We start from the raw sequence: 10,102 nt of genomic DNA, 5'->3' as shown, positions 1-10,102 counted from the left end.
GTGGCACAGATCTGGCAGGGCCTGTCAGCCCCACTCAGGAGGAACCTGTGACAGAGTGTGGCTTTGAGCAGGGAGCTCAAAAGAATCCTTCTGGGTCTAGTCTGGGTGATGGTAACAGTGCTGGGCATCACCCTGCACAGCTTTCCTAGCGAAGTGTTGTTTATGGGTGTAAGCCACCCCAAGTTCATGTGCAACCCCATTCTGACCCACTGCATGTGGGCCAGTTGCACTGGAGGGGACTGGGGAGGAGACCAGTGATCAGTCTGGGGGAGGAAGGAGACACACAAGTGTTTTGGTGCTGGCTTGCTCAGCTACATTTTATCACACAGAAAAACCAGACAACAAGAAGTTCCCCTCAGTTCGCTGAGGCAGCCTGGCAAGGGCTGGGGGGCTCCAGCCTATGCTTGTGGGCCCCAGGCCTGGCCCTGTACAACACTGGAGATCACTGAGATGGAGGCGTGCAGGGCTGGGTCTGAGGAAATAACACTGGATGCCATTCAGTGGAAATGGCACAGCCTGTGTCTGGGGTCCCGAGTCCTGTGGAATCGCAGCAGAGCAGGAGGGGCTGGAGCAATCCCAGGGCTTGGTGGTGAGTGATGGGATGGCACAGCAGCACTGAGCCCCTCTCCCTGGAGCAGTGCACTGAGGAGCTGGAATCCTGGCTATGGCCAACTGGTGAAACATCCGATGGGCAAGGGAGCATTTCTGTGCTGTGAGTAACGTGCCAGGTAGGCACGTGGGGCTGCAGGCCTGGTGCTGGACTGGGCTGGGCTGCAAAGCTGGATGCTGTGAAATGTGGTGGGTTTTCCTGTAATTTTAAGGAATTTCTGTTTGCACTAGTGCATTTGTGGCTGTTGCAAGGTTTGGATCCCGAGCTGGAGGTTTGGTTGTTTCAGAAAGCTGACTGTGGGGTGCTGCTGGAGGGACCTGGCTTGGGGTGTCCCCATTTAATTGGCTCAGTGCAGCAGACTGGAGGCTGCAAGTCTTCCTGGCCCAGCTCTGACTGGTGACTGGGAACCATGGGCTGGTATGAACTTCCCACGGGGGGCCAAGGAAGCACAGCCCTGCTGGATGTTGCCACATGCTAATGTGGTGACACTGAGTGAAAAATGCCTTCTTCCCCCTTCACTGCTGTGGCTCCCACGACTTTGGTCCTGGGGGGTGGCTCTGGGCTGGCTGGCCCAAGGCTGTGGTGTCAGTAGGGACAGCCCTGGGAATCCACCTCAGCTGTGTTCAGCCTCAAACTGCACACACCATGTCATCCAATGAGCAGTTCTGTAGCCTCTCTTCACAGCTTCCAAGCACCCTGCTTTCTCCCCACGTTCCTGCTGGCCTGGCTGTGCTCCTCCTCTCCATGCCCGTGGCCTCTGCGTGGCTCTGTTGGCAGCTGCTCTCTGTCCCCTCTCTGAGCACCACCGTGGCACGGCCAGAGCATAAATCAGCACAGGCTACAATGCCTGGAAGACAATCCTTTGCCATGTTACAGAAAGGTGCCAAATAATTCATTTCCTAATGGATGCTGGCCACAGCTTGGGCCCAGCTGAGAGGCCCTCAGCCATGTGTGAGACTGTTGAACAAGGGGCGGCTGCTGTGGGTCTGTCCCCCACGCTGCTCTCAGTGCTGTGCCTGGGGCTTCATGCGTTGCTCAGTGCCACAGCTGGAAGGAGTGATGAGCTGGCTCTGCTGGCCACAAGACTTGCATATATATACATGGAGGTGAGCCTGTACAGGGAGGCTGTGGGGGTGGGTTACAAGCATGCAGGCAGCAGTTGCTGGGCCTCCCAGAGCATGTAGGACAGCAGCTCCCAGCTAAGGTCACTCACCTGCTGTGGGGCTGCTGGTGGTTCGTGTGGTGTGCGAGACGCTGCTGGCACAGCCACCCCTGCTCGGGCCTCAGCAGCAGGGCGTAGCAAAGACCACAAGTGCACGATCAACCAGGAAGGACGTGATGCTGGGGTTCTGCAGTGGTCCTGCAGAAGGAGGAAGGCTGTGGTAGAGAGGGCTGAGCCATGGGACAGTGTCCAGATGTGCTTCGAGGTTGTCAGGCAGGCAGAGACGTGGGTTAGGGCTGGCAAGGCTGGGCTGCTGCTGGAGAAAAGCTGGGTGTGGAGCACTGCAGAGCGTTTGACTGGAAGCAGATCGAAGGTCTGCCTGTGGGAGTGAGCCCGGCAGCTTCACAGCAGGACTAGGGTAGTAGAGTTCCTGAGGCTCATCCCAGCCAGTTGTAAATGAGCTCTGAGATGGTTGAGACTGCTGCTTGACCTCAGTTCTGCCCCTGTGAGATGCTGGGTTCAGAGCACTCCAGACTTGGAAGGTAGCAATAAGCTGTTAATGCTTAAACCAGGTAATATCAATTGCTCATGTTTGTGGCCACTGCCCTTCCCAGCAGCCTGAGCCAGCCCAAGCCAGCACATGTGGCTCACCTGGCCAGCAGCTGGTGGCCTTCAGGCAGTGTCTGTTGAGCTCATGCTCTTTGGGGCTTTACAGAACACTTGGAAAAGGGTTATTTACAGTTTAAAGCGCTGATCTCCAGGAAGGGACCAGTGCTTCCAGAGAGCCTAGGAATGAGTCTGTTTGTTCATGGGTCTGTGTGCCTCGTCCGGTGCACCAGGTCCCCCACAGTGTCCCACAGCTGCCACCTCCTCCCAGCTGGCAGGCTCTGTCTTCTGCCTCTCTGAGGCACTCCAGATGCTTGAGGATGCCGGTGGTCACTGGCGGTTTCTGCTGCCCAGTTTTCTTCTCTGACTGTCATCTGACTTGTGCACCCGGAAACACTCCTTCAGGTTCTGGGCTCGGATTTTGGGGTTCAGGATCTCCTCCCCCATAGAACTGGGGAACCAGCCCCTCTCCTGGTCATGAAGACGTTCCCCAAATATCCAGCCTGAGTATAGAGAGACACAGATGTAAGTGGGGAAGGACTGGCCCTTGCTCTTGCACTGGAACAGCTGTGCTGGAAAGAGCCATTTGAGCTGGCAGAGCTTTCTGGAAGCTACTCAGAGGCCTGTGCTGGAGCAGACCCAGTTTGTCCATCCAGCAAGGGGGCCATCTCACCTGAGCAGCATCATGTGAGGACAACTGGCTCAAGGGATGCCAGCAGAAAGCAGGCACTGCTGCCACCAAGCGCCCTCTGCTGTCCCCGGAGCCACAGGAGTGGTCCCCAGCAGACATCCAATGTGACTGAGACCACCAGCTACAAGAGTACCCCAGAGAGCAGGACCACGTGGCTGTGAAGCATCATGAAGGTAAGAATAGCACTAGCTTATATATGAAGTGGCTGTGCTAGCTCTACCATGGCCCACAGCTGGTGCTGGGAGGCTGTGCCAGTGTTGTCACAACTTAGGCAACCTGGATTGGCTATTAGGAGAAGGCAGTAACTTCCTTCTCTGGCTGTGATGCTGATGCCAGAGCCTCTCCCTGGCTGGAGGGAGAGACTCTCAACTACCTGCCTGCAGCAAAGCCCATCCTTCCACAGTGACTCCCAACCTATCCCCAGCCCATCCCCATCCCGTCCCCATACCATCATCTGTCTTGTCCAGGATGTTGAGGACATCAGCCAGTTCTAAGGAGAGCTCATCAGGCTGCTGGGCCACGTACGGGTGGACACACTGTATCTGTGGGCAGTCTGCCAAGAAACAGGGCAAGAGTGAGGGAGGGACTGGGATGGAGCCCCTTGAAGAACAGCACAGATTGGGTGGCTGTAGCCCCATGAGCTCTGCACATGGTCCCTCTGATCTGGTAAGGGCCTCTGGGGAAGCCAGGTAGCGCCCCAGCCACAGGTAGTGGGGAAGCAACTCTTGGGAAGGGACCGGGTTCACGTCACCACCACCGTGCTAGCCCATGGGCAGCCTGGAAGGGAGGCAAAGTGCTGGTGTAGCCCAGCCCAGGCTGGAGGGGTTGAAGTCAGGGCCAGGCTTAGAGACAAGCAGGTATTGGTGGTGGAAAAGGAGGGGGGGAGCCCAGGGAGAGGGTTCAGCTTTGGCATAGGTCCCAGATATGTGGCTGCACTGAGATCAGGCAGCATAAGGTGTCCTGAGGTAGGGGTGAAGAGCTCCCAGCTCCGATGCTGTGTCTCTTACCAACAAGTCTGGATGTAAATGAAACAAATTTGGTTCTCCGGTTTGGGGCTAGTGAAATCATCCAGCGCTTCATTTCACTCCTGGATAAGGGAGACAAACCAAAGCTGTGAACATGCAAGAGTTGTAAGGGCCCTAGTTCTTCTGCCTAGGCAGTTCTGGACTTCATATTCCTCCTCCCAGCCTTTTCCTGCCTGCCCCTCCAGGGTCCTGGGTGCAGCGGTGATGCTGAGCCCCATTGCTGCACACCCTGGTTGGGATGTCACATGTGACAGTGCTCTGGGCCCTGCTGCACAGCCCTGGCTGTCCCCCACAGGCAGCACAGTCCCTCTCTGGGGAGGAGCCCTCTGCTGGCATTGTTGTCAACAGCCAGCAGCAAGGTGGGGGGCCTGGCACTCTGAGAAGTAGCAAGCAAAGGCAGCTCCTGGCTGGGCTGGTCAACAGGAGCAGTTTTTCTGGGAGATAAGCAGTTACAGGAACCATTTATTCCTGCAACTGCTGTGTAGGAACATTTAAAGGGCAGAGCTGATTAATTCCCTTGCAGAAGAGCACTGCAGCACACCAAAGGTACCACTTGCTTGGCAACAAGACCCATGTGAACAGCACACTGCAAAACCTGGACCTTCAGCTGGGAGGGTAAAGATCTCACAAATGCTGGAGAAAACCCAGGCTTGGCTCCTCTCAGCCCCACGAGGAAATTGAGCAGTTAATCTTCACAGGCTCCAGCTCCTGCCTGGAGGACCAAGTGTGCTTCCATCTGCCAGAGAGCCAGAGTTTTCTACCTCCTCAGGTTGTTTTAAAGCCTGAGCTTGACACACATGAAAAGCCATGGGAGTGTCTTCAGGAAGGAGAGGGGCCTAAAAGGGGGATGTAAAGGACAAGTGCTGGCAGGTTGATCTGTAGGGTTGGGAATACTTTATACTTCAGGTATGAAGAACAATGCCAAGGACCAGTGGAAACACCTGCAGGTCACATCACATGAAGATGTGGGACAAGGGCCTTGAGCTCAGAGGAGCTATAACAAGTAGAGGTCAAACCCAGAGTCTTGCCATGCTTGTGGCCCTGTCTGCATGCTGGCCCTGATCCTTACAGGGCTCCATGGATCTGCCCACAGTGCCCAGCTCCTCTCAGCCTGTAAGGAGCCCACCCACACTCCAGGTCTATCGATGCAACCAGTTGTGTCCAAATGAAGTGTCAGCTCCTGGCAGAGCCCACCCAGGGCATGAGCTGCAAGTTGCTACTGAGCAGCATTGTTGCAAGATGTGTAGAAGAGATGAAGAAGTCTCTGTTTGGCTCCCATTTATCTCTTCTAACTGTTCAGTTTCCCAGTCTGTGTCCAATACTACCTCCATCATTCCTGCATCTCTGAAACAGCAGCCTTCAGCAGTTGATATGTCACATTTCAGTGCTCAAGACCTGCTGGCAAGCCATGTTCTAGATCACATACCTGCTGTGGCCAACTAGAAGATGGGACAGGATGCAGAGCATGGATCTGAGACTGTCTCCCCTGAGCTGAGCAAATCTTGGCCTGGTTTATCATTTGCTGCACAGCCAAGCCTCACAGACGTCACACGTGCGCTTGCCCTGCATAGTGTGAGTGACATCTCTATTTTCAGTGCAGCAGAGCTGCAGCCATATGCCTGGGGAGAAGGTGCAGCTGCTCACTGTGCTGGGGGCTCGTTGTCCTGATGCTCATGCTGTGGTGGTGGTGGGGGGGCAGTCAGGGTGCAACCCCAGGGCTGGTGTTCATTTAGGAATATGGATGATGAACATGAGCCTGCTCACAGCAGACAACATCAGCCTGGAGGTGTGCATTGTCTCTAGGAGCTGTTTAGCTGGTGGCTAGAAAATGTGGGCCTGGTAATGCTTGGGTCAGTGAGAAAGCCGTGCCCTGTGCTCCAAAACAATTGGGTCCAGCTGAATCATTTGTCCAGCCTGAGCTTGTTGGAGCCTGAAGTGAAAAATCAGTGAGCCAGAAAACCTGTATCCAGGGAGACAAGGAGGCCCTGAGCTGCAGAAGGGCTGCACAAAATTGGCACTGGCTGTTGAGACACAGAGGAAGTAGCCTTTTCTCCCACCTTCACCCACAAACAGGAGACACTTTGCTCCACAGGGCTGGCCAGGCATGGCCATGATTCTTGTGAGTCAGTGGAGCCTCTGGAGTGTGTGAGTGTGTATCCTGCTTGGTTTTACTTTCTGAATACGCTGCAGTCTGTAAATCAGCTGGTGCCTGGGCTGATTTCTGACCTCTCTGTCCCAGAACAGGGACTGCCTGTCTGTCCACCACCCCAGAGGCCTCAAATACACTGTACAGGAGAGAAACCTGCCTAGGTGACCAGTAGCCTTGGGGGTTTGAGTAGCCTCAGGGGAGTTATGCTGGGCAGAGAAGTCGATAGGGCCAGCTCAGCTGCAGCTGTGGGATCCCCCCCTGCCCATACCTGGAAAGCCTGAACAGGTGGTCCCCATGAAGGCAGGATGCAGGGAGAGAGCACTGCTGAGTGATAGCAGGGTGACTGGTACTCACTGGGATGATGCCTTCAGCATGTAGCTGGCCTCCCGGTCATCTGCGTTCTCTAACAGCCTCAAGATGAAGACATTGGCCAAACTCTGCCCCTGATCTTCTAACTCTTCTACCCGAAGAAGCCCTCGGGGAGCAGAGTCAAACACTTGGTACTTGTCCCTGGGAGAGGTTAGAGAGATTAGGAAAAACTGTGGTTATTGCAGGAGACTTTGACTTCAGCCACCCAGAACTGTACTGCGGACACGGACCAGAAGCGGCTGCATGGAAGGAGCAGAAAAGGTGTCCTGCTGTGGGATGGGATGAGCGTGTGGCTATAAAAACCCACTGCAAAGCAAGGAACCCTCTTTGTGCTCTGCCCTGGGCAGCCCTCATGGCCTGGAACAAGCTGCTTGCTCTGTCTGAGCTCCCCACATCCAAAACACAGATGGCGCTCCCTCAAAGGAGATTGTGAGGCTTAATTCATTCCTATTTATGAAATGCCTCTGTGTTTTCTGGATACAAGTTGCCACAGAAGCAAAACATTTCCCAGTGTACAGACACTGCGGCGACGCGTTCATTAGGAACAGTGGATGGGCAAGATGCTCCCTACCCGTGGGTCTAATTCACGCCACAAAGGACATGCTGTTCTCTGCTGCTGTGTTTCACCAGTGTCTGCTTGCACAAGACACAGTCCTCAGCACGACAACATCCTCCTCAGGCAGGTTACACCATGTCAAATATAAGGACTGGCCTTGGGCCAAAATTTGTACCTCTCCCCGCTACTCCAACTTTCTCGTTGGCTTTCTTAGAGTTTTAACTGACTAAATCTGAGCTGTTCTTCAGGAAGTAACGAGTCAAAAATCACTTATTGACAGGAAGACAGGTCTCCAGGGTCAGGTCACCAGCCAATGTAACTCATTTCCATCCTGCAGAAACTGCTGGATGCATAGTCACCCTGCTGACAGATCTGCCCTGGGATCTGTTCAACTCCTGCTGGCCATGAATTTTCAGCTGGAGAGAGCTGTGCCACCCATGAAGAGTCAGCTGTGTTCAAAGGTAAGGTGACTACTGGAGGGAGGTGTACATGTCAGGCCAAGGGATGTGCCTGCGCCTGAGGGACAGGATGGGGTCACAGCATCACAGGTTGGATAAAACTGGGGCAATAGAACTAATGAAGTATCCTGTGTACAACCCAAATTTTGCACTCACCCCGGAATTTGCCGGCAAATCACCAGCAGATCATTGAAAAGGAACAGATAGATTTCTCTGAAGAGTTTCTTGGTGCGAAGTGTTCGTGATGTCTTTGGACCGTTCATTTGCTGCAGCTCCCCCTGCTTCAGCAGCCAGCGGGAGTGAGAGATGATGGGTACAGACTAGAAGGGAGGAAAAGATGGCAAAGTTTAGGAGAGCAACAAAACCCCATGGAGTCAAGTGGTTATGATGCTGAAAGCACCAAGAGATGCAAAAGGAAGGGTGAACTCCCACCACCACAACTTGCACTGCAGAGGCTGGAGCAGAGCTGCAAGGAGAGGGCAGCGTGCTCTGCCATCCACACAGCCCAGCACAGCGTGACAGAAGTTGGACAGGGGTACAGCAGGAGCCCAAGGCTGGACAGATATTTAAGGATGGCAATGCTAGAGTGCCAAGTACTGTAATGAAACAACAGCCTATGCCCTGATCTCTCTCTGAGAGATCCTGTCACCTGGGCTGAACTTTCCTAAACATTAAGACTGACTTTTAAAACCACAGATTTGGCCTTTTGGTTACAAAAAACCCAAGGTTAAACAGGTTTCCTCTGGTTGGGTCTGTCCCTGTCAGGAGGAGATACTGTCCACGCACCGACCACAGCATTTCTGCTGGAGTTACCACATGTATTGTGCTAAAACTAAGAAGCCCAGAACAAAGCACATCTTGCACTAGAAGAATACTACACTTCCAAATGACTTAAATATTGAAAAAAAACTATGTAACTGTCACTCTTTTTACCTTCACTCCCAGTGCTCATCACATGCATGGTGGTACAATCTATCTTTTCAACTCCTTGCACTCTTCTCCCCAGAAGAGCCCTACCCGTGCCAGGTCCCAAGGCAGATCTGCTCCAGAGATGAGCCAGCTTCTGCCTGTCATTACAGTCTCAGCTTTACAACAGGTGAAGACAACTGTGTAGCTTCCCTAATCTACTACTGTCCTGTGGACTGTGGTGTAGCCCCGACACGCTAGTAAAGTGCTCTATAAAAATCAAATTTTTTGTTTTGGTTGTTCATGTACATAAAAAGATTGCTTGGAAGCGAAATATGATCCTTACAGTTTGTGAAGCAGACAGACCTGAGAAGCATCTCTATAGCATTCAAGAAAAGAACTGACAACTTTATACTCAGCACTGGAATTTCATGGTATACATCTGAGATATATATATATATAGTGTGTGTGTATATATAACTATATATATATATAGTTATATATACCATCTGGTATATATAACTGAGATCTGATCAGATACCCCTAAATACTGATGTAGTAATTCCCTCAGTGGAGCTGAAACAGATCAGCAGCGGGTATTTAGAGACTGTACACAAGTACAGGAAAGAATCAAAATGGTGGGGCAGTCTTTGTCAGCGTATTTTTCAGTTTTAAAGTGTTTTGCTTTGTAGCTTTCATCTACCTTTACATATTTTGCATGTAAAATAACAGCTGAAAGCTGACCTGCATTTTGAAGGGAGGTAAGAGGGAAGAGCCAGACCTGAGTGCTGGAGCAGGAGCACAGTGCACAGGAGACGTGATGCCAACATGTCCCACCTGTGTGTGTGCACACCACACTGGCCTTAGTGCTGCCCCAGCCTCTGCAGGAGGTGTGCACTGAGCACACACAGAGGTGCTGTGCCTGCAGCAGCCCCTTTGGAGGGGACCCTTTGGAGGCTGTCTGCAAAGTGCAGACAGTGAACCAAAACTGTCCAGCCTGTGCTTATACCTTGATCTTGAATTCTAGTTTCTTCTGGATGCTGATCATCTGCTCTGTTCGGCTCATCTTCCGGACACCTTCATTACATGCTTTCACCACCTGGGAAAAGAGAGCACAAAGGTTTGTCTCTGCTGGCCTTAAGCAGGTAAATGATGATGGACAGCATGAAAAGGCCTGACCACAATCAGGTAAGTGCCCTGCTGTAACAGGAATTGACAAAGCCAAGTTCTTTTATCAGCACTGTGGGTGCATGAAAAGAGAAGGGGAAAAAAACCCCAAAACCTGAGCAACCAAAAAGCTCCCAAACATCCAGAAGGTGTTGCAGGTGGAAACTGACTGTCAGAGGACATATTAGGTGGCTACATTCAGTTACTGAACGAGACAGTATAAAACAGTGCTTCTGGTTGCAAAGCAAAATGAACAGCTTGTTTTCCAGAATCTGACACATCATATATCTCATTTTCCTTGTTCCCAACACTTGGAATGAGGTACATTTGCAGTATCATCTTCAAGGAGAGAATGAAGCCAAACATATTTTTTTCAAAAATGCAGATGCTGTAGTTCTGCCAA

The 10,102-nt window shown here is 52.4% G+C and overlaps 1 protein-coding gene across 1 annotated transcript in view; it reads right to left on the bottom strand.

Annotated features, from left to right (window-relative positions):
- Nucleotides 1-290: 290 nt before the first annotated feature.
- Nucleotides 291-10,102, bottom strand: part of NGEF (neuronal guanine nucleotide exchange factor) — a 37,060-nt gene continuing 27,248 nt past the window's right edge. The window contains exons 7-12 of the mRNA XM_031064614.1: nucleotides 9,542-9,631; nucleotides 7,783-7,946; nucleotides 6,598-6,753; nucleotides 4,077-4,156; nucleotides 3,518-3,622; nucleotides 291-2,881 (exon numbers count right to left, since the gene is read on the bottom strand). Of these exons, the coding sequence (XP_030920474.1) occupies nucleotides 2,709-2,881; nucleotides 3,518-3,622; nucleotides 4,077-4,156; nucleotides 6,598-6,753; nucleotides 7,783-7,946; nucleotides 9,542-9,631 (768 nt within the window). The 3' untranslated portion in view covers nucleotides 291-2,708. The remainder of the gene's footprint in view (nucleotides 2,882-3,517; nucleotides 3,623-4,076; nucleotides 4,157-6,597; nucleotides 6,754-7,782; nucleotides 7,947-9,541; nucleotides 9,632-10,102) is intronic.

The sequence above is a fragment of the Geospiza fortis genome, unplaced genomic scaffold (genome assembly GCF_000277835.1).
Source record: "Geospiza fortis unplaced genomic scaffold, GeoFor_1.0 scaffold592, whole genome shotgun sequence".
In the NCBI taxonomy this organism is placed as follows: Eukaryota; Metazoa; Chordata; class Aves; order Passeriformes; family Thraupidae; genus Geospiza; species Geospiza fortis.
The sequence above is the reverse complement of the archived record's forward strand: the minus strand, read 5'-3'. Positions and strand labels throughout refer to the sequence as shown.